This window comes from Pipistrellus kuhlii, unplaced genomic scaffold, assembly GCF_014108245.1.
Source record: "Pipistrellus kuhlii isolate mPipKuh1 unplaced genomic scaffold, mPipKuh1.p scaffold_m20_p_4, whole genome shotgun sequence".
Classification (NCBI taxonomy): domain Eukaryota; kingdom Metazoa; phylum Chordata; class Mammalia; order Chiroptera; family Vespertilionidae; genus Pipistrellus; species Pipistrellus kuhlii.
In genome coordinates, this window is record NW_023425540.1 from 90,823,177 (window position 1) to 90,847,517 (window position 24,341).

The following is a 24,341-nucleotide window of genomic DNA, read 5'->3' on the forward strand; positions in this document are numbered from 1 at the left end:
TGCCTACAGGAGGACATGGAGCCGTGGCGTGTATGGCAATGACCGACGCCTGAATTTGGGTGGCCTGGGAGTGAGAGAAGCCAGGAAAGGGCTTCCCAATTCCAGGGCCCGAGAAGAGGCAGGGTCTCACCAGGTACCAAGGCTCACAGGTCCATTGTCAGTGTGACTTCCTGGAAGCACAGACAGAACCAGAAGCTGGACAACTTCACCACTCCCTCTGCCCCCCCAGCACCTGACCCTTAGAATCCATGCCTTGGGGCCTCGGAGGGCAGGCCCACCTCCCCAGTCTCCCAGCATTACCTACTCAGGCTGTACCCATGCTGCAGTGAGGAGAAGAGCAGGAGGGGCTGACAGAGGGCGAATCGCTCAGGGATCCAGGACCAGATATCTCTCATCTCCTTCACACTGACAATCTCCGAGTGAAAGTTCTCCGCGTGAACAGCCAGGTGCACAAACTGCCTGGGGAGAGCCAGGAGAGATTCAGAGCACACCTGCAACCCCAGGCCTGCCCATACCCCCTACCCTGAGGGTGTGCATTGGATCTCTTGGAAGCTAAGCCTGGAGGGAACTTCTCACCTGTGCAGCCTGGTCCAAGGTACCCTCAGGAAGAAACAGGGTGCAGCTGACCCTGGAGCCCCACTCCCATCCCTCCTTACTAAGAGGGGAGAGCACCCAGCCCAGACAAGGACAAAAGCACCTTTTCTCTAAGAAATGGGACAGAAGGTGAATCAGCTCTAGCAAGACACTGCTCAAGGCCAGCCAAGCACGAGCAGAGAGCACAGCTGAGCAGACAGACAGACAGACAGACAAAAGAACAAACACCAGCCAGGCTCCAAGGCAGCACTTCTGAAGCAAGCCCTGAGAGCCAGTACAAGCAGCCAGGCCCCGGGATAGCCAGGCCAGAAGACAGTGAGAATCCAGGCATGGAGATGTGGTTTCCAGACCTACCTTTTAGAAAGTGAAACACTGAAAAACAGGAGGAAGCAACGGACATGGAGAAGAGGAAGAAAAATAAAACAGACAGGAGAGGTTAGTAGCAAGTACTGAAGTCTAGGACATGCCTGCCTTTGGCCTGGAAGAAAGGCCTTCACACCGACAGTCATGTCATCTGCCATCAAGACAGTATCAGGACACCCTGGGCCCTTCCCATCCCTGCTTCCCAGGGGTCTGAGTTCAGGGCAGGGGGCATGTCCAGCAGCAAGTGAGCCCAGAGCTGGAGGGGTAGAAGACCAGAGGCACAAAACAAAAACAAAAAGACCAGAGGCAGCCAGTCTGGCCCACTCTTTGCTCTTCTGACCACATGGTCAGCACCCAGCTTTCATCTCCACCACGGGCCGCAGGCCTGAGGACAGTCACCTGTGCCTTTCGTCCCCACAGCTGCCTCAGCAGCCCGGGGCTATTCCCAGGAAAGTCCTCCCTCTTTTCCTATCCATGTACAGATGGCTGGCTGGCAGTAGGCAGACCAAGAGGCTGGCAGGACAAGCTCATGCCCAAGTCCCCAGGATGTATGCCACCAAAGCCCCACCCCACGTGGGCCCCTCGCAGCCTGCCCGGAGGCCAGCCTACCTCTTCTGCTTGACAGTGATGCCCTTCTGCTTCAGAGCTTTCTCGTTGGCCATATGCAGAAGTTGAATCTCCTTCCGAGAGAAGAGGCGGATGGCGAATGCTTTCTCCAGCAGCTTCTCAGGAGACACGGTCTTGGCGATGTCCTTGACGAAAGCACGGATGTCCTGCTTCACGTTATCCGACTCCAGTGGCTGTCCAGCTCTCACCTTGTGGAAGAACTTGAGGATTGCCAGTGCAACGCGGTACAACACCTTGTAACCTTCCACTAGGAAGACATCGAAGACACGCGCGAAGTAGCTGAGGGGAAGCTCCCCGAACAGCCAGCGCTGCCAGTCCGCGTAGACCTGCAGGACGTCCTCCGACACGGCCACCATCAGCTTGTGGGCTGCCTGACAGTACTTGTTCACCAGGTCCCCAAAGGTCATGCAGGAAGACTCAAAGGCCAGAAAGCTCTGGTCGATCAGCCTCTTGCTGGGGTCATTGCAAGCCAGGATGCGGCAGGTCTTCTCGAAGCACTCGGCTTCGTCGATGCTGTAGTGCAGCAGCAGGGCCACCACCGCCGGCAGAGCGGGGCAGAAGGAGATGTCGGGGAACTGGTTGGCGATGCACAGCAGGATCTTCCGCACGGCACCCTCGCCCCGTGTGTTCAGGCAGTAGCTGGGCACTTGCGTGTTGTCGACAAACTCAGGCAAGGGCAGGGTGCTGCTGCTGTGCTTTCCCACGATCTTGCCCACAATGTCACTGTACACGCTGGCATCGGGCGTGACCGTGCGGCAGGGGATGTCCCGGATCAGGCGCTGGTACACCTTCCCCCGCAGAGCGTGGCTGTTGGCCCAGTAACCCTGGCGGGCCAGCTGCTTCAGGTCTTGCAGCTCAGTGCAGCTCAGCTCCTTGGGTCCCAGGTCCTGGATGGCAGAGTCCATCTTGTCTCTGTCCACAAAGCAGTTGTACCCGTGGCAGTCCATACTGCAGGCTGCACCTGGGGGGAGGGCCCTGGGCTGCCAGGAAAGGGCAAAGAGCAGCTAAATCCTCCAGCCACCTGTGGAGGCTTTTCTGCTAACCTGTTTGCCACCCCATGCCTTGTAGGATTAAAAACCATTTGTAATACATGTGCATAAAGGTTCTCATTTTAGAGAATATGTTTTGTTTGACTGTATAAAGTATTACAACGGCTCCATTTAAGATAGGTGGGTATTCTGAGGATTCACTATGAACTCTGGAGTATAATGTCTTTTCATGGAGCTTATCAAGTTACTGTAATAGGTCACACATATTATAAATATCAAGAGGCTAGAAACAGCTGAAACTGGTTTGGCTCAGTAGTAGAGCGTTGGTCTGCGGACTGAAAGGTCCCGTGTTCGATTCCGGTCAAGGGCATGTACCTTGGTTGCGGGCACATCCCCGGTAGGGGGTGTGCAAGAGGCACTGGTTGATGTTTCTCTCTCATCGACGTTTCAAGCTCTCTATCTCTCTCCCTTTCTCTCTGTAAAAAAATTTATAAAATATATTTTTTTTTTTAAAAAGAAGAAAAAAAAAAGAGGCTAGAAACAAGTTCCTGGAAGAGCTTCAAAAGAGAGCCCGACAACGACTCTCAGTGAGGGGTCCCGGGCCTAACAGGCTCCCACACACCACCGTCCTGTGGCCTGCGGGCCTATGGAAGGGTCCATTGGCTAAAGGGACCTATTGTATTTAAGTCAAGATATGCTTTGTTTCATTCAGTTCTCAAGGGTTTCAGGCCTTTAACCAGCTGTGTATCATGAGGAAGGCACACCCTACTCTGCCCCACTGTCCCTGGGTTAGAATTCAGAGGCCAGCTCTTAACCTTCTAAACATGCTAGCTAGGTTTTAGGCAGGTACTCCAGAGGAGAAATACTAGTGAGGAGTAGACATCAGGGCTGAGAAATAAATAAAGCTGTTACAGCTTCAAAATTAGACTTCTTGTTTGTTTGTTAATCCTCACCCAAGGATGGAGATATATATATATATATATATATATATATATATATATATATATATATATATCACTATTTTTTATTTTCTATTGACTTCAGAGAGGAAGGGAGAGGGAGAGAGAGATAGAAACATCAATGATGAGAGAATCATTGACCAGCTGCCTCCTACACGCCCCCTACTGGGGATCAAGCCCACAACCTGGGCATGTGCCTTTGACTAAAATCAAACCCGGGACCCTTCAGTCTGCAGGCCAACGCTCTATCCACTGAACCAAACCAGTTAGGGCCCGAGGATATTTTTCCCATTGATTTTTAGGCAGGGGAAGTGAAGCGGGTGGGGTGGGGGGCAGGGGAGAAAAGCATTTCTCTATTTGAGAAAGACAATTGATTGGTTGCCTCCTGATTGGGGCTGGTGATCAAACCTGTAACTCAGGTACATGCCCTTGACTGGGAATTGAACCTGAGACCCCTAAGTGTGTGGGCCAATGCTCCAACTGAGTCACACTGGCCAAGGCAAAATTAGACATTTTTATATGCAAATGAACCAGAAGTACTGGGGGATTTGACCCTGTCTCTCCATTTGAGGCAACTATTGAAATTCAGGCAGACATTTAAAAATGGAGAAAATGTGCTATGTGAGACTCTGGCTGATAAGTCACTGCAGGTGAACAGCAAGACAGAAGTCTATGTTGAGAATACCACGATATAACAGTTTTTGCTAAAGGCTACTGTCCTTGGCCTTTACAATAGCTGCCCATGTACCTCAGACTAACCTTTCTGCCTGCGATGGTGGAAGTGTCCGGAGATGTCGGAAGGGTTTGCTTCAGTGAATTCTGGTAAATGACCAGACCATTCCAGTTTCTCTTGAATCTAGAACAGTCATCTGAAAATATAGAAACCAAAAAATATCGTAAGAACATTGAGTGGAAAGTAAAGAATTATAGTGTAAGACTTGTATTGTGAGAAGATATCTTAAGAAAGCACTTTGGCCGGGACCGGTTTGGCTCAGTGGATAGAGCGTCGGCCTGCGGACTGAAAGGTCCTGGGTTCGATTCCGGGCAAGGGCATGTACCTGGTTGCGGGCACATCCCCAGTAGGGGGTGTGCAAGAGGCAGCTGATCGATGATTCTCTCTCATTGATGTTTCTAACTCTCTATCCTGCTCTCTTCCTCTCTGTAAAAAATCAATAAAATATGTTTAAAAAAAAAGAAGAAAAAAAAAAGAAAGCACTTTGATACTTTTTTGTGGTAAAATATACATAAAAATTTACCATTTACAAGTGTATAGTTCAGTAGCATTAAGTACATTCACACTGTTGTTTGTGCAACATCATCACCACCCATTTCCAAAATCTTTTCATCCCCCCAAACTGAACGCTAACTCCTCATTCCCCCTTCACCTGGCAACCACCATTGTAATCTCTGTCTCTAAAAATCTGACTATTCTAAATACCTCATATTAGTGGAATAGTACAATATTTGTTCTTTGTGTCTGGCTTATTCACTGATCATAATGTCCTCAAGGTTCATCTGTTTATAGCATGCATCAAAAAATTTTTTTCAATATATTTTTATTGATTTCAGAGAGGAAGGGAGAGAGAGAGAGAGAGATAGAAACATCAATGGTGAGAGAGAATCATTGATTGGCTGCCTCTTGCACACCCCCTACTGGGGATGGAGCCTGCAACCCGGGTATGTACCCTTGACCAGAATCAAACCCAGGACCCTTCAGTCTATAGGCTCTATCCACTGAGCAAAACTGGCTAGGGCAATACTTCATTTTTTAAAGCAGTTTTAGGGTCACAGCAAAATTAAAAGGAAGACACAGAGACTTACCATATACCACTTCCCCCACATATGTATAGCTTCCTCCTCCCCCACCATGCCCAGGCCCATTTGGCTCAGTGAATGGAACGTTAGCCCATGGACTGAAGGGTCCTGGGTTTGATTCTGGTCAAGGGCATGTATTGGTTGCAAGCTCAATCCCCGGCCCTGGGCAGTGTGTGCTGCAGGCAACCAATCTGTGTCTCTCTCACATCAATGTGTCTCTGTCTCTTTCTCTCCCCCTCCCTTCCATTCTAAAAATTAATGAAAAAGATATTCTTAGGTCAGGATTAACAACAACAACAAAATCCCCCACCATGAGTTATACATTTGTTATATTGTAATTAATGAACCTACATTGACACATTATATAATCACCCCAAATCTACAGATTAATGAATGCTCACTCCTGGTGTTATTTTAAAAAATATATATTTTATTGATTTTTTTACAGAGAGGGAGAGGGATAGAGAATTAGAAACATCAATGAGAGAGAAACATCGATCAGTTGCCTCCTGCACACCCCCTACTAGGGATGTGCCCGAAACCAAGGTACATGCCCTTGACTGTAATTGAACCTGGGACCCTTCAGTCTGCAAGTCAATGCTCTATCCACTGAGCCAAACCAGTTAGGGCTCACTCCTGATGTTATACATTCTATGTGTTTGGACACATGTAAAATGACATATAGTCTTATTACTGTATCATATGGAGTATTTTAACTGCCCCAAATCCTCTGTGCTCTACCTGTTCATCCCTGTCCCTGCCCCCATTTATCAGATTTTCATTCCTTTTTATAGCTAAATAACATTCCATTATATGAATAGAGTATAATTTGTTTATCCATTCACCTGCTGGTAGATATTTGGGCCATTTTCACATTTTGGCAATATAAATAATGCTGTTGTGAACATGGGTATATAAGTATCTGTTCAAGTCCCTGTTTGCAATTCCGTTTGATATAGAGTATATCCATTGATACCGTGCTTTCCCACAGAAAACATTAATTAAAATAAGTTTTCTGACAAAATCCATTTAATATATCCCACTAGAAAAGCTTCACCCACAGTAGAACCAGGCCTGCTGCCAGAAGAAAAAACACCCAAATTGGAGTTGATTTGTTTGCTCTGTTCGGGGGAAAAAAGGCAGTGAATATTTCCTTCTTCCCATGTTCTGAAGACCAGGCCAACAGGCCCACTCACACACCCACGACCATGCCCAGGCTGCACTCCACAGTCTTCCAAGTGCAAATCACCCATAGCCTTTAAATCCTTCATTCTAGGCTCTGAGCCCACAAACCTCTGGAGGGACCCCAGGCCCATCCTGTTTGTGTGAAAAGAACCAGCTCCTTATCGGGGCAATAAACATGTTTATAAACAGAACAAGAGCAGGGCAGGACAGCACCAACCCTCACTCAACTGGCCTCAGATTCAGGTTGAATATTAAACTGGAAACTCCAAAAGTGATTATCGCACCTTGCAAAGCTCCTTCAGACAGGACCCACAGTTCTGTTTGTTGCAGAAAGCTGCCCAGAGACACACGGATTCAGAGGGACTGAGGAAAGATCACGGGCAGGAGACCCTGAAGGAGCTTCCAGGACCCCGTAGGCCTCCTCCCCAGCCTCCCTCCAGAGAGAGAACATGCTGTTTCTGGGGCAGGACAAACAGGCTCGCAGTGACCTTCTTAGGCGTCTATAAAACCAGGTCCGGGATGGTTTTCTTAGGTTCCTTTTTACACAAATGCATAATCATAAAAAGTCAAAGAGTACACAATTACAGAGTAAAAATGTAAAATCCTGTTCTTCCCTTAATTCTTACTCCCTCTTCCACTTAAGATAATCAACCACTGCTCACATATTATATCCTACAAAGCCTTTTCTTTTTTTCTTTTTTAAATATATTTTATTGAGTTTTTACAGAGAGGAAGAGAGAGGGATAGAGAGTTAGAAACATCAATGAGAGAGAATCATCGACCAGCTGCCTCTTGCACGCCCCCTACTGGGGATGTGCCCGCAACCAAGGTATATTACATGCCCCTGACCGGAATCGAACCTAGGACCTTTCAGTCCGCAGACTGACGCTCTACCACTGAGCCAAACCGGTTTCAGCCAAAGCCTTTTCTTATATTTACATGCATATACACAGCTGACCTAGATTTTCAAGGCTGGCTACTGAGACGGGGAACTCAGGAGGTGGGAAACAGATAAAAAACAAAACCATTCCATTAGATACTCACACTCTGGAGCTTACGTAAGTTTTAGGGTTGAAGTGATGCTCTCTCCCTGTTATTCCACCTGCAGCATGCAGCCATCATACAGCACTGTCTACATCACCTGCTCCCCAACACCAAACATGGCTTCACCTGTCCTCCACAGTCCCCCAGCTCCTGACAAAGGTCAAGGGAGAGAAAGGAGGCAGGAGCACAAATGGGAAATGATCCAGTTTCAAGTCAGACAAGCCTGGCTTCAAAGTCCAGCTCTGCCACTTGTTTGCCTGAACCTCAAGCAAGCCATGGCTCTTTCCTGAAAGGCAGGTGCCTGTCTGTAAAACAGAGCTGACTGCCAAAACCGGTTTGTAGTTCTGGGTAATGTCCATTTTATATTTTAGTTGTATTTTATTGAAATTGTTGTGTGTGGCTGCAGTTGGGTGTTTACCTGTGCAGCCATCTTGGATTCTCTCCCGAAACCGGTTTGGCTCAGTGGATAGAGCATCGGCCTGAGGATCGAAAGGTTCCAGGTTTGATTCTGGTCAGGGGCATGTACCTTGGTTGCGGGCACATCCCAAGTGGGGGGGATGCAAGAGGCAGCTGATTGGTGATTCTCATTGATGTTTCTAACTTTCTATCCCTCTCTTACTCTCTGTAAAAAATCAATAAAATATATTTAAAAACAAACAAACAAACAAACAAACAAAAAAACAGAGCTGACAAACACAATCTGCCTCACCATCATCAATCCCCATGCAACACCTAAGGGCTCAGCTCTTACTTGGGGCTCACTGGCTGGGGTGTGGGTGACATCCCTCTCTCATTTCCACTCACCCCTGCCCAGGCAGTGCAGGGCAGGCAGCCAGCAGGGCCCTGCCAGCAGGTGCACTTTCCCTCGGACTCAGAGTGGGAGGAAGGGAACAAATGGTTTCTCACTGTAAACACTGCACTTACCTAAAGGTTACTCCCAAGTTCACTGCACAGGAATGGGGTGGGGGGAGGGTTAGTTCTCTGAAGTGGGAGGGGGCTGGCCCCAGCTGCCTGGAATATAGGGAAGTTCCTCTGACTCTTGAACAATACAGCTTCCAACTGCACAGTTCCACTTATACAAGGATTGTTGTTTTTTTTTTTTTCAGTATTGTAAATGTATTTTCTTTGCTTTTATTATTTCTTTAAATAAATTGCAGGAAGATCCCAAATTTATTTTTTACTTTTTTGAAATTAATATATTTTTATTGATTTCAGAGTGGAAGGGAGAGGGAGAGATAGAAACATCAAGGATGAGAAAGATCTAGGGGACCGAGCCCACAACCCAGGCATGTGCCCTCGAACGGAATCAAACCTGGGACCAACCCTTTAGTCTGCTAGCCGATGCTCTAGCCACTGAGCCAAACTAGCTAAAGCTAAATGTATTTTCTTAATACTACTTTATTTTCTCTAGCTTACTTAATTGTAAGAATACAGTATATAAATATATTTAACATACAAAAATATGTGTCAATCAACTATATAAGGCTTTTAGTCAACAGTAGGCTATTAGTAAAGTTTTTTGGGAAATCAAAAGTTATATGTGAATTTTCAACTGCACCATGGGTCCCCTGATTCTCTCTTCAAGAGGGCCCCTTAATCCCCATGTTGTTCAAAGGTCACCTGTATTTTGTGTCTTTATCCTCAGCTTTAGGCCTGGCCTGCACTTCTGGGGAAAGGGAAAAAATTCAACTCATCCAGGAACTGCAGACAGTGATCATTTTAGATAACGGGGACACCAACCACAAAGCCTGTCTGCAGGGTGGTGGGTACTTTAGCTAGAGTCGTTAGGACAAACTCTCCCAATTTGAGCTTAAGCTTAAGTGATGAGAAGGAAGCAGCCAGAAGAGCTGAGAAAAAGTCACTCTGGACAATGAGAAGAGCAAGTGCAAAGGCCCTGAGGCAGGAACAAGCCTAGTGTGCTCTGGGGAAAATAGGGCAGAGCACAGTGAGCAAGAACACGAGCAGCAGAGATACCCACGGCACGGATCATGCACAGGGAGAGATTTGAATTTTATTCTAAGCTCAGAGGGACTCAGAGTGGGAAGCAGCGAAGGGATGTGATTCAATGGATGTGTTTAAAAGCCAATTGTCAGGATTGACTGAGACTGTTTATAGAAAGCACTCAGTCTAGCCTGACATGCCAGGGCACCTCAGATGTCCCAAGAGCATCTCAGTTAGCGCTCCTTGGGGTCCCCTGACCTGGCATTGGCTCTGAGGTATCTGGGGTTTGGGCGGGTCAATGCTTGATCAATCCTGCAGAGGGCCGGAGTACCCCCTCCCACGAGAGAGGTGCAGCCACCGGAGGCCCCCACTGAGGTTCTCCCACAGACCCACACAAGTCTCTCACTGTGGCTACTCTGACAGACCTTTGCCCCTTCTGTGCTGTGCTGCTGCTTCCCACCCAGAAAGCCCCTCCCACTGACCCTCACATCCCTTTCTCTCACAGTTACTGTGTCTGTTTTGAGAATTCAGGCTACCTGATGGAAAGCAAACATTTCTTAAAAAGGAAAAGAAAAACATCCATGGAAATGAGTGACCTCTATTTCCCCAAAATATTATCTTGCTATGTCAGTGACCTCTCTGTCCAGCTCCCCATCCTGTCATGATGACCAGTGCTCCCTCTGTCCACAGTACACTGTCCTGGGTCTGCCAAGGGCAAGTTCACATCAGACTCTGATGAGACCCAGTGTATTAGGGGCTCCCTGCAGTGGCTGCAGGCCCACAGCCCCACCGGATAACTCCCAACCTGTGCCCACAGAAGGAGGTAAGTGGCCATCTGGGGTGGGAGGAGCCACGCAGCCCTGAACCTACTTGCTATGCATGCAGCCCTCCAAGGGTTTCTGATCAGGACCAGGGCTGGGGGAAAAGTGGATTCAGAAGGAAGGGCAGGACCTTACTGTGGACAGTGGGGTGGGAGACATCAGGACCAAGCAGTTGGGGTTTATCAGGACCTCTCCCACCCTGTCTTCAGGGACTGCCAAACACAAATCCTACAGCTGCTGGTTGTCAGGCGATTTAGCTTTGCATTTCTATCTCTAATTCTAAGGACAATCCCATGGCATGGGGGTTTGCTCCACCTTATAGAAGAGGAAACTGGGATACGGAGAGGTACCTGTGGGGTCCCCAAACAGAGAGAACTATCCCTGATCTGTCAGTCTCCAGAACACTCACAGTAAACCCACAGTGCCTAAGACGCCTCTCCCATGTAGGCCAGCCAGCCTATCCATGCTCCCTCTTCAGCAAGCTCAGGGCTGGCTTCTCAACACCACATGCAGCCCAGGTCTGATGAGTCATAAGACCTCTGTGTTTATCACTTCTTAAGGGGGAAACATGATTTCCCCAAACAATTGGATTTGAGAACAAATTTACTTTCATGCGATTCCACCTTAACCACCAACCAACATGGGCACTACACCTTCCGGTCACACTAACTTTCCTGGGGGTGAGAGGAGAGGAGCCAGTAACTCATCATGATCCCACTTGTCCCAAATTTTTATTGAATTACGATAAATTTGAGTTGCCTTTTCTGTGCCAGGTCCTGGGCAGGACAACTGGGGACAAGAGAGTAATGATCACAGCCCAAGCAGGAAGTGCTGTGAGGCCGGGCAGGGCCCTGAAAGACCACCAAGGCAGGACACTGACTCCACGTGAACTCTGCAGAAGGAGCAATGATATCCCAAGTGTACCATGAAGATGGGGAGTACACCGTCCAATGCGAAGGTAGAGAATGGGTGCATGAGAGAGGGCACAGCAAGCTGGGGAGCCTAAGGCAGGCGGTGGCTGAAGATGGGATAAGAGGGGGGCTGGTGGTCGTCTTTCGTGCCAGCTGCACTAGAAGACTGGATGTCATCCTCCACATTAAGGAGCTGGAGGAAAGTCTAAGCAACAGGTGACATGCATTTTAGAAAAATCCCCCTGGTGGTTCAGGAGGAAGGAGGGCAGAGTCCAGAAGAGGAGGCATGAGGAAGGCTGAGCCAAGCCTCGCCAGGGAAAATGGAGAAGATGGGGTGGACCCAAGAGACTGCACAGGGTTTGGATTCTACCAGACGTGGTGACCAATGGTGGGGGGCAGCACCCAAGCACTGAAGAGAATTTTGGCCCAGGGGCAGGGTTTTGGTGGGGCAGAGGTAGCACTCCATTTTGAAGTTGAAAGTACTCCTCAAGCAAATGCCAGAGCAGCTTAGTTTGGAGGCAGAACCCAAGGTCCTGCCCAGACACCCAGCCCTCAGCCCAGAGGCCCATGCTGGCTCCTGAACTTCTCACCCAGTTGACCTCAAAGACAGACCCCCCCCCCCCACACAGCAGGACTCTTCCAAAGCGCCAAAAGTGGTGCCGCTGGGCAAGAGGCACCCTTGTGCAGAGTGAGGTTGGCACTCCCAGGACTCCTACACACTCCTACCGCCCCCCACCCACCCCGGGCCTGCTCACCGCCCCAGCTTGGCTGCCAGAACAGCTCTCAGCTGAAGGACCAGGGCTCGGCCTGCTTGGGCCTTAGTCACTGTACCACAGGACAGGGTGGACGCTCTGTGGATGTCGGCTGCTGTGTCTCAGTTCTTCCTCTCCAGTCTGAGCAATCTTATATCCGTTTCCCAGGAGTGGAACCAGAAAACAAAGAACTAAGAGGAAGGAGGCTGCAGCTCCAGCCTGACAGATGACTGACTGGGCAAGGACAGAAAGGAGGGGCAATAAGGTGCTCTGTTCTGGCCCAAAGAGTTCCATGTGAAAAATGCACACTCTTCTCAGTTTTCCCAGACCAGAATTCAGAACATTTGTTCTCTAGGTAATCTATCTATCTATCTATCTATCTATCTATCTATCTATCTATCTATCGTGCACGAATTCATGTGCCAGTAGCTTGCCAGTAGCTCGCTGCAGCCCTCCAGTAGCTCTCCCCTCTACCCCTTCCCCCCATAGCTTGCTGCCCTGCCTCCTCTCCACCGCCAGCTTGTAGCTCGCTGCCCCACCCTCCTGCTGATCCATGATATATATATATGTAATTTCAGAGAGGAAGGGAGAGGAAGAGATAAAAACATCAGTGATAAGAGAGAATCATCTATCGGCTTCCTCCTGCATGCCCCCCACTGGGGATCAAGCCCACAATCCGGGCATGTACCCTCACTGGGAATCTAACTGTGACCTCTTGGTTCATAGATCGATGCTCAACCACTGAGCCATGCTGGCCAGAAGGTAGTCCCTCTTTCTTAGAGACCATCAATCCCCAGTGGGGTGGAGCTTGAAGAGGCAGAGCAAGCCAGGACAGAGCAGAATGACTGAGTCCTTCGACACCACCTTGGCATCAGGAGACAGGTATGCAAAGGTGACAGCACCTCACTCCAGCCCTCAGGTATGGAAGTCTGAGGATAGGAAAGACACAGCAATTACAGGGCATGTTCATTGCCTAGTAGGGAGATGCTCAGAGTGCCAGTGATGGGGCAGGTGGGGAATGTGGCAGCAAGACAGGGGAGGGAAAACAACCTGTGTGTAGGAGGGGAATGCACATCTGGATGGCTGAGTGTAACTTAGCTTGGGGGGCAGGGACCAGGGGACAGCTGGAGAGGTTTCTGTGCAGGAGAAGGTGGAGGGAGATAAGGAGTCAGGCAATATTCCTGAAGCCACCCACCTTGGACAACCAGAGGGGTGGGGACAGGCCTGGAGCAAAATGCACTCCAGTGATGTGGATCCTCCCCTATTATGTTATAAAGGAACCTTCCTCTCAAGACTGACAAGTTTGATTTCCTCACAAGAGGCCCAGTTCTCGCACCCAGTCATGGGGACAGGCCAAGGAGATGCCCAATCCCAATGCAGGAATCTGCTGTAGCCCCGAGACACAGCTTCAGGACTTTGTCTAGAACCCCAGGTGGGGGACACTCATCTCCTCACCCTAGGCCCCCAGCTGTGGGATAACTTCCAATTCGATGGATGGCTGCTGGCGACATTCACTGACTGAGGTGAGCACTGTCACTGATCCTCCACATTCCCTTGCCTTGGTGCCCTCTTTTTACCCACCTTACTCGCACCTCCCATCCTTCTCTGGAACTTGTCTGTGGGAAACAACCCATTACCTCATCCGCTCCCAGAATGCACCCTTCCTCCTCCTGCTCAGACAGCAGCCAGCTCGCCCCAGGCCCTGCCCCCTCTCTCCAGGACCTCCCCAGGACCCTGCTGGCCCCTCTCCTAGTATTTCCCCAGGACTCTGCCCCTCTCTCTCCAGAATGTCCCCAGGACCCAATCTCCTCTCACCCCAGCTCATGGCTTCCATTCCTTGGCTGCCATCACAGGGCTTGAGGGTTGAGTAGGCAGCCCTGGTGTGAAGCTCCTCACCTTCAGAAGCCTTTATATTGCTAGCATTTTATCCACAGCCTGGTCAGCCCCAGAAACTGCTGCACCCAGAGGTAGCATATCACAATCCCACTCTCTTCTAATCTTTTCCTAGAGCTCTTCGTTGCCCCCTTCCCACCCTCGTGACTCCATCTCCCTCACCTACCAGCCCCCTGTGGCTTTATGTCTTTGCCTGCTCAGCTTTATGTCTTTACCTGTTCCATCAAGCCCCTTCTGTGCTCCTGTCTCAGCTGTGGGCAAAACCCTCAGGGGACCCTCGTGCACTGCTGGTGAGAATGCAGACTGGTGCTACCACTGTGGAGAACAGTATGGAGTTTCCTCAAAAACCTGAAAATGGAACTCCCATTTGACCCAGTAATCCCACTCCTAGGAATATATCCTAAGAAACTAGAAACACCAATCAAAAAGGATATATGCACCCCTAAGTTCATAACAGCACAATTTATAATAGCTAGGACTTGGAAACAGCCTAGGTGCCCGTCAGCAGATGATTGGATCAAAAAACTATGGTACAGCCGAAACCGGTTTGGCTCAGTGGGTAGAGCATCGGCCTGCGGACTGAAAGGTCCCGGGTTTGATTCCAGTCAGGGGCATGTACCTTGGTTGTGGGCACATTCCCAGTGGGGGGTGTGCAAGAGGCAGCTGATTGATGATTCTCTCTCATTGATGTTTCTAACTCTCTATCTCTCTCTCTTCCTCTCTGTAAAAAAAGAATCAATAAAATATATTTAAAAACAAACAAACAAACAAAAAACAACAACTATGGTACATCTACACAATGGAATACTATGCTGCCATAAAAAAGAAGGAATTCTTATCGTTTTCAGCAACCTGGATGGAATTGGAGAACATCATGCTGAGTGAAATAACCCAGTCAATGAAAGAAAAACACTACATGATCTCACTCATTTATGGATAATAAAGAACATTATCAATTGATGAACAAAAAGATAGATACAGAGACAGTAAAACAACAAACAGACTGTCAAATTACGGCAGGGAGGGTAGGGAGCGATGGGGGAGATAAGAAATCAACTGAAGGACTTGTATGCATGCATATAAGCATAACCAATGGACGCAAAACTCTGGGGAGGAAGGGCATGTATGGGAGTGGGGAGGCAATGATAAGATATGTACACATATAATACCTTAAATTAAAAAAAAAATGGGGGGAAAACAGCCCTCAGGGGAAGCCAGACTGACAGAGTGCTTCTCCATGCTCCAACACCAGCTGTAGAGGGAAACATCATGCTGCCCTGCTCATGACCTGGCAGCCCTTCTCGGCCTGCCTCAGAGACACCCTCTCTCACTCCCCCACTAACTTACAGCTCCATATCCTCCCTCTCTCCTGAGAATGGGGTGCTAGGCAGGCGCTTCTTCTCCTCTCTGACCCTGTGCTTCATCTGAACCCTCACCTTTGGTCCTGGATCTCACCTCCTAGGGACCCCAACTGTCCTGCATCTTTAATGCTTCCTCTTTGCTGCTACAGAGACCCCAAAACAGCCACTCACAGAACCTGACACCCCGCTCCCGCTGCGCCTCTCCTTTCCTTCCCCGTCAAACTTCTGGTGAGAGAAGGCTACATCTGTCTCCCACCCCTGTCTCACCCCTCCCACCTTCACTGCCTGTCAGATCATTTAACTGACACCTCTGGTCCCTTATCTCCCCGAAGCACACACAGCTGGCCCCAATGCTCTCAGGGCTCCGCTCCCTGGGCCTCCCGAAACCCTTCCCTCATGTCTGTCTCCTCACCTCTCTGGCTGTAGCTGTTCCTGTTCCTCTGCCTGCCTCTTAAATGTCCCCTTTACAGGAGTCCTTCCTTTTCTCAACCTAGAATCCTCTTGTGAACTCAAATCCTGTACTTCCAATTGCTCTCCTGAATATCTCCCATTCCTCACACACCCTACGTGACTTCAAAATGTTCAGCTCTGCCGAAACCGGTTTGGCTCAATGGATAGAGAGTCGGCTTGGGGACTGAAAGGTCCCGGGTTCGATTCCGGTCAAGGGCATGTACCTTGGTTGTGGGCATATCCCCAGTAGGGGGTGTATAAGGGGCAGCTGATCGATGACTCTCTCTCTCATCGATGTTTCTAACTCTCTATCTCTCTCCCTTCCTCTCTGTACAAAATCAATAAAATATATTTAAGAAAAAAAGGTCAGCTCTGACCCCCACTGCGCTCTGCCCCACTCTCTACCTGAAATCATGTTCTGGTTCTCCAACCATCCCTTCAGGATCTGGCCCTGCCTGCCCTCCAACGGCAGGTTCAACAGCCCCGGGACACATGAACAGGGCATGTCCTCAGCTGGGAAGAAAGACAGGACACACCTGTTCTCCTTTAGGTCCAATCTACTTCAAGCCTCAGCCCAAATGCCCCCTCCCTCACCAGCCCTTCCCAACTTCCCAGGCAGGACTGAGGGGGACTCGGGCTGCTCTCTCCCCTTCCTTATCCAAATCTGTTTTAACTCTTGGCACCCCATTGTGATGACCTGCTTATGAGTCCAGCTCTTCTACTATACTGTGATTTTTGAGCCAGGGGTTTCACACTATATCTAGTGTGCCCAGGAAAGAGGAAACAAGAGAAGGAAACAAATGGAGACTCAGAAAAATCCCAAACCACTTGGGCCCAAGAGGAACAATAACAACAGGGAACATTCACCAGCTTGTTTAGGCGTGTGACCCTCCGAGCAGGCATCTTCACATGACGGGAAGACAAGCCATGCTCTGCCTCAGCCCTGAAACAGAGCACAAGAATTTCTCAAATATTAATGGCAACTGGCATTCCACAGTGACTACCAGGCAGCCAGTTACCGGGGAACTTGATAGTGGGCCCTTTGCTGGTAGCACACAATGGAGAGCACGTGCCAGCTACAAAGGGTGTAACCATTAACCATTAGGTATTAGTCACAGCACCGCAGGCCAGTTGGCTGGCCCATCTGCCTGCCACCTGTCAGAAGTTCAAATGCAGGTCTTACCCGTGGCACCTGAGCCTATGATGTGGGGCCCCAAGCAGGAAAGAGTCCCAACCCCATTAGCCACTCAAAATAGTTCCTTGCATCTCTTTCCCAAGCAGAAAACCTCTTTCGCAGCCTGGTCTGGCTCACCTACAGGCAGAGGCCGGGGTTGGAATGGGGCTCAGTTAACTTAGGATCTTTTGTCTTCTGAGCTCAGAGGTCCTCCCACCAACGTGTCTAGGAAAACGCCCCGCAGGCACAAGATGTAAACCAGCTAGCCGCACAGAATGATGATCAGAGAAAGAGAACGCGGCTGTCAGCAGCCTTAGAATTTTGACGGGTTAACATTCCAAGCAGGGTGCCTTCCACAGGTGTGCCCCAGAAGGCCGGGCACATAGCCGGTTCTCTGCAAGTATTTTTAGATCTGACAATAAAGCCAGGCCAGAGGGAATCTTTCAGGTTTAATCATTTTCATAGGCACTCAAGACACTTCCTGAATGCCAGCGTACTGAGCACTGGAATACAAAGATGCAAGGCCCAGTTCCAGCTCTCAATGAGCTTCTGGCTGTGGGGACATGGGTGTACTGGCCGTGCCAACTCAGGCACAGGTGCTCTGGCAAGAAAGCACAGGGTGTCTGGGCCGCCAGTCCCTGAGGAAAGATGGGTTGGGAGCCAGTGATATCGCGGCTAAATCCTGAAAGATGAGGTGGTCTATGTCCAGGAAGCAGCAGAAATAGCAGGGGCACGGGACAGGGCCTCCGCTACTTGGGCTGGCAAACCCTTCAGCTCTTTAAGGGGGAAGGCCGGTGAGTGCCATTGGTGGCTCAGATTAAGACAATTCTATAGTCTAGTTTCCTGGACTCCAAGATGCCAAAGGACCTGAGACAGAGGCCTCCGGGGCTCACAGTGCTGTGAAGGAAGCCAAGTACTCCTGTGTCCAAGGCGGTGGGGAAGGTTCAGCCCAGGAAGACGGGAAACATGCCAGAGGCAGGGGAGCTAATGTATCAGCCCAGGTCCACAGGTTTACCAAGGCTAGAACAACCCTTGCCAGGAAAGGAGTTAGAGGAGAATTAGGGAACAAGGGCAACATGATTCAAGGAAAGGCTGAAGGGACAAAGGTGAGGGGAGCTTTTGACCAGAAGCAGGTAATGACTTACATTTAGAAGCCCCAGGGAGGGGCTTCTATTGGTAACAGAATCGCCCATTGGTAAACAACCCTCAGTTATTGTGGTATACCCATTAGAAGTGTGACCAGTAGCAGACACACCGTTTCAGATTCTGAGACACAGGCTAAGCCATGTGTAGTGTGTCCTCAATCACCTGTAAAAGAAGAGAGCATGCCTGAGTGGGATGGAAGGAGAAACCATGATTGCTGACAGGTGACCCCTGACAGCGTATCTTTGTGCAGTACCCAGGCAGGCCCGCAGACATAACAATACAGAACAGAAAGAGATCTTATCTCACATCTTCTAAGTGAGCAGGTACCGGAGGCAAAAATAACTGCTCCTGGCCTGTGCAATTATCCAGGGGCTGGGCCAGTCCTGTGGGCAGACAGGGGCTCCTTTAGAAGTATCACCTCCAGGCCTGGGTTCCCTGGTGCCTCATGGGGTTCTGGCCCTGGGGTGTGTGCCCTGTGGCCGTAGCAGCCCCTCAGCAGGGGCTAGGGCCCTGGGGTCCCGTCTGTTCCCTGCGGGGAGGGTCGCCAGGGCCCTTACCCTGTGCCCAGCCCGGGACCCATGAATAAAGGTGGCGATGCTGGAGCCTCTTGGCAGTCTGTCCCTGCAGCCCACACTCCTGAGCCTCCCCCCCAAAAAAAAAACAACAAAAAACAAAAGTATCAGCCTTTGTCCTAGCTTGTGTGGCTCAGTGGATTGAACACTGGCCTGTGGACTGGAAGGTCCTGGGTTTGATTCTGGTCAAAGGCACATGCCCGGGTTACAGGCTCAGTCCCAGTATGGAGCATGCAGGAGGCAGCTGACGGATGATTCTCTTTCATCACTGATGTTTCTATCTCTCTCTTCCTCTCCCTTACTCTCTGAAATAAATAAGAATACATTTTTTTTTTTAAGTGTGGCAACCTTTTAAAGAAAAGAAATGTCAGCCTTTCCTTGCCCTCTCTCCCTGGCCCTCAGTGTGGGAGAAAGACTAGGGAGGAGCCACCACACACTTGGCCTCTTTATCCTTAACAGAGTCTTTCCAAAGTCCCACCTGCTGCTGCTGAGGTAGCACACAGAAACTGGGATCCTGGAAGGAGTGCAGGGGGACCCCAAAAATTCTGCAACCTTGGATTTATCTCTGGGTTTGAGAGGACCTTTTTTTCAGAGATCAAATTGTGGAATGCTCTGAGAGGGCCAATCCTCAGTCTGGAGGGAAAAGTGGTCCTTTGAGATGAGTGACAACCTGAAAGTGTCCCAAAAGGCAAATAAACATGTGAGACAAGAAAGTACCCTGAACTGATTGTGTGATTTTTGTGCCTTGAGCATTTTACATCTTGCTATTTACTCTAACCAACAAATCGGGCCTTTGTCACAGAAATTAAAAGTCCACTCTCCTGCCGAAGCTGGTTTGGCTCAGTGGTAGAGCTTCGGTCTGCGGACTGAGGGGTCCCAGGTTCGATTCCGGTCAAGGGCATGTACATTGGTTGCCGGCACATCCCTGGTAGGGGGTGTGCAAGAGGCAGCTGGTCAATGTTTCTCTCTCATTGACGTTTCTAGCTCTCTATCTCTCTCCTTTCCTCTCTGTAAAAAATCAATAAAATATATATATTTTTTTAAAAAAAAGTCCACTCTCCTGCCTCCACAATCCAAAAAAGGCAAGGAGTTATTAATGAAAACTCTGTTCGCTTATCTACTCTGTGTTTTATAGACTTAAAACATTAGGTGCCTCCAGGGTTCGGTCCTTTTTTCTCTCACTCCATACTCTCTCCTGCAAAGGCCCCCTCCACTTCTCCCTGGCTTTACTGTGACAAAGAAAGGAGTCCCCAAAACGCTCTCAAGCCCAGTACACTCTCCCTGGCTCCAGACCAACATAGATCCACCTACTGCTGGGAAGCCTTACCGGCCCTCAGCTCAACATCTCCAAACTGAGAGTCAGCACCTGCTCCCAAGCCTGTCCCCTTCCAACACACTGTGCGTGGCATGGACCCAGCTTGCTAAGTCTTCCTTTCTCCCTGGCCCTTTCCCCATCCCTTCAGCCACTAGCCTCATGGTTTTTCTCTCCCTTTTTAAAAAAATTATAATTTATTTTTATTGTTCCCCCTCCTTTGTCCCATTTCATTGCTCTCCTTTCTGTATCCTCCACAGCCCTTCATTGGTACTGGGCCTTATGTCTCTCTAGATGTGCCATGGTGGTCCCCCCCTTTTTTTAAAAAAATATGTTTTATTGATTTTTTTTACAGAGAGGAAGGGAGAAGGATAGTGAGTTAGAAACATGGATGAGAGAGGAACATCGATCAGCTGCCTCCTGCACACCTTCTACTGGGAATGTGCCCTTGAAGAGAATCGAACTTGGGACCTTTCAGTCCACAGGCCAATGCTCTATCCACTGAGCCAAACCGGTCCGGGCCATCGTGGTCCTTTAACCACCCTTGTGTCAGTGCAACCCTCCACAAAGCCATCCCAGCAATCACTGCCAGGTTACCAGTGCAGATCACAATCTGATCGGTCTCAAGACCCAAGATCCCTTGGTGACTTCCTACCACTCTCAGGGTAAAGTTCAAACTCGGGCCTGGTATGCAAGGCCTCTCCCAATCTGCTGCCAGTCTAGCTCTTTAATTTTACCTCCCTCTCTTGACTCCAACCACCAGAGCTACTCCCTGCCCTTCTCCCAACAGGCCATGCTCTTTACTTCACATACACAGTCTCTGCCCAGGAGGCTCTTTCCCTCTGATGGTCTTGCCACTCCTATTCAACCTTCAAAATTTAGCTCAAGCATTTCCCAGGAGCCCCCACCAGAGGCCAGCTGAATGCCACTCTATGCCCAAAGCAAACTCTGTCCTCTTCTGTGGGGGTGCCTCCCAGTGCCCCAGTTCACCGGCCCTTCTCCTGACTCCACTGTAAGCTCCTTAAGGGCAGAGACTCACTCAGCTTTGTAGCCACAGAACACAGGGTACAGGCCCTCCTCATGCGAATGATGATTTTAGTAAACTTGTGTGGAATTTTTAAATATCATCAAATAATGAATTGAAGTTGATTCTTAGTAAAAAGCCTGAGGCTTTGTTTCCTGGACGTTATCTCCATTTGGAAAGTAACACTTGAAACGGTCACTGAAATTGCTGTTTCAAGTTAAAAAGGGCTTCTTTCTTTCATGTACAGAGTTGTCATAACAGAAAAGGTATGCTCAAACAGGTAAAACATTGAACAGGGTAAATGTTAAGTGCTTTTTTATAACCTGCTTCATTGTCTTTATGTACTTTAAACCAGAAACCACCTAAAAGCAAACACTTAAATATGTCATCTGAGGTTGGCTTAGACTGTAATGAGAATTAGGAGCAACAATGCGTGCCCAAGGTCACTTGGCTTCTGGATTGTCCTGGCAGGTGTGGTCAGCAAGAGCTGGTGAGACCCAACTGACGGTGAACTTACAGATCCAGGGGGTGAATTTTATTATTGTTATGAAAAGCCTGCTTAGCCCAGCGACATGGTTCAGTGGCTGAATGTTGACCTGTGAACAGAAGGTCACAGTTCGATTCCTGAGAGCACATACCCAGGGTGGGGCATACAGGAGGCATTCCGGTCATGATTCTCTCACCATTGATGTTTCTATTTCTCTCCCTCTCCCTTCCTCTCTGAAACCAATAAAAGCATATATATTTTTTAATTTAAAAAAAAAAGCAAGCCTGCTTAGATTATTAGATTACTTCTACATTCCTCAGAAGGTCACCCTTACTTTCAGATGAAAACCACCACAATAGTTTTATTTAGCATCTTGGTTCACTTCAAGAGAGACTGGCCCCCATTCCATGCCAGGCAATAGGGGAGCAAAGATGAATGCAATGTGACTCTAGCTCTGCTGACAGGGAAAGACAAGCTTCTAAACAGAGCACTCACTACCAGATAAGCACTTCTCTTAAAGGTTTTATCTGAGGGCTCAAGATTAGCTGAGGAACCAACTTTCAGAATAAAAGGAAGTGCATATTCCACTGGCTATAACCTTTGTATACTGAAACAAACACCTTTGTGAAATTTCTTCTTCCTTTTTTTAAAAAATATATTTTGTTGATTTTTGCAGATAGGAAAGGAGAGGGATAGAAAGTTAGAAACATCGATCAGCTGCCGCCTGCACACCCCCTACTGGGGATGTGCCCACAACCAAGGTACATGCCCTTGACCAGAATTGAACCTGGGACCTTTCAGTCTGCAGGCCGACGCTCTATCCACTGAGCCAAACTGGTTAGGGCTGTGAGATTTCTTTATCTTCTCTTATCTGGTTTTGTTTCTCCAGGTCTATGTCCCTTAAAAAGAACCTGCATCCTTGTCTTTAAGACAATTAAGCAAACATTTACAGATGCCTACTATGTGATGGGGTAGAATGTGAAGATGGAGTCCTTACCCTCCAGTGGAGGAAAAATCTGTCCAATAATGGGATGGCCCTTTTTAAACGCAATGGCCTGGAAGTCCTTGCTGGGTCCCAAGCAAACATACAATGAAATAAGGAAAACCCCCTTTGAGCTTCTATCGGTCCCAGAAAGACAAACTAATGACTTGGAATAAGAAACTAGGAAAGACCATAACACCATCATCCCCACAACAGCCACATCAGCCACAGGCCTGTGCCTCCCAGCACACCACTAATCCAATGGTCAATCCCTGCCTCTGCACAGCCCAGCTGGTCCTTAAACTACCTGTGGCCTTTAATGTCAGCCCGGAGAGTGGTAATCCGGGAGGCCCACAACACATCTGTTTCCATCATAAGGTCACAGATGAACACCTGTGCCCTGGCCACCAGTGCCCCTGCGTGGAGAAAACCATGCCCGGATGTAGCCCCTCCCGGACCTCCAGCTGTGCTCCTCAAGGCTCCGGTAGCACGGTGCCCAGGGACCCTGTGGGAATGCTTCTGTCGCGCGGCCCAGTGGCCATGCCCAGGGGGCACCCACCGGACCGCTGAGAAGCAAGGCGACAGGTGGGCGGGCATGTCATCCTGAGGCAAGCAGAGGGCAGGGAAGGGAGTAGTTACTTGCCAGTCTTCATGGCAGAACGTTATCAGAGATTCTGTTGCAATTTCGAGTCCAGAGGAGGATTTCCTACCCCACAGCGAGACACAGTCGGAAAGCAGCCCGAGGCAGGGGTGACAGAGACAATTCCTTCTGACTGACGCCGACGGCTGGCAGGAAGGGCGCCGGTCCTGCCCCCGGGGTGAGTGTCCCGCGAAGCCGAGGTCCGCGGGGGGACGGGGGGCGCGATGGGCAGTGACAAGCAGGCGGCCTGGGCCCCAGACCTCCGTGCCGCGGCCAGCCCCCACGCCCCACCTCGGACCAAGGCCCCACCGTCGGACCCCCACGCCCCCTCCCTCTGCACACCCCCGCCGCGGTGACAGCCGGCGACCCGGCTCCGTAGCCCCCGAGGACCCGTGGCCGGCTGTCACGCCCCATGCAGGGCCCGCCGCGTACCCACCTCTGCCGCCGAGCCGCCCCGCGCCGCGTACCGCTTTCTCCTCCGCTCGCAGCGCCACTGAGCGCGGGCTTCTCTGCGCATGCGCGCGCGCCGCCCCGCCCCCGCCGAGCACGCGCCCAGGGCTGCCCACCCCGGGCGCCGCGGGTCTCAGCCCAGCGGGCTCTGGGCATGCGCACCGACGCCCCTTGGCCGGGCGGCGGGAGCCCGCGCCAGCTCAGGGCAGGTCACGGCGCGGAGCGTGAGGGGTTCGCGGGCGGAGGACACCAGGCCGAAATCGAGTGTGCGGCCGGCCACCGGGCCCTGCGGAGAGCGGGGCTGGGGGCGTCAGGAGGCCAGAGGGGCTGTTCGCGGGAGTTGCCACTCCGCCGGGTTACGCGTAGACCCAGCAGCAACACGGTGGGCAGGACGTCCGGTTCCGAGTGGGAGAAGGGACGCAGGGGATCCTAGGAGCTGGACTTTACCGGAGGGGATCCTCAAGGCGGGATCCGAGAGAGACAGCGAGACAGAGACCAGAGACAGGGACAGGGCACGACAAGGAAGAGGCCGGACGGAGGCACCGACGCAGTGGACATAGGGACATAGGGGCCCAACCGGTAGAGAAAGGTCAGGCATAGGGGACAGACGGGGACCAGAGGCCGCCGTCCTTGCCGGGGGAGGAGCCACAGCACCCTCTGCGGGTTCTGGCAGGGGCGGGGAAGCCAGTGCCGCTGAGCCCAAGGGGGTCTGCGGGCATCTGTGTGGCCACAGCTCCTCTCCGGGAGCCATAGCGCTCTCTGGCGGAAGATAGGATCCCTGGGGAGTGGAGTCACCGCGGCCCTCCCTCGGTGTGTTCTCAGACCCATAGTGTGTCCTGGGTTCACAAG

At 50.3% G+C, this 24,341-nt stretch overlaps 1 protein-coding gene across 12 annotated transcripts in view; it reads right to left on the minus strand.

Annotated features, from left to right (window-relative positions):
* The window catches only part of TBC1D24 (TBC1 domain family member 24), a 29,767-nt gene extending 5,515 nt beyond the window's left edge, over window positions 1–24,252 (minus strand). Inside the window, exons 1-6 of one of the 12 annotated variants that reach the window (XM_045571410.1) lie at window positions 23,479–24,243; window positions 22,418–22,488; window positions 4,292–4,401; window positions 1,567–2,564; window positions 949–966; window positions 301–459 (exon numbers count right to left, since the gene is read on the minus strand). In XM_045571410.1, the coding sequence (XP_045427366.1) occupies window positions 301–459; window positions 949–966; window positions 1,567–2,564; window positions 4,292–4,401; window positions 22,418–22,488; window positions 23,479–23,648 (1,526 nt within the window). In that variant the 5' untranslated portion in view covers window positions 23,649–24,243. Of the gene's footprint in view, window positions 1–300; window positions 460–948; window positions 967–1,566; window positions 2,646–4,290; window positions 4,402–6,390; window positions 6,418–7,576; window positions 7,729–16,572; window positions 16,643–22,417; window positions 22,489–23,478 lie in introns of those variants that run through there. The other 11 variants (XM_036409541.2, XM_045571416.1, XM_045571411.1 and 8 more) reach the window with 11 other exon arrangements.
* Window positions 24,253–24,341: the final 89 nt, after the last annotated feature.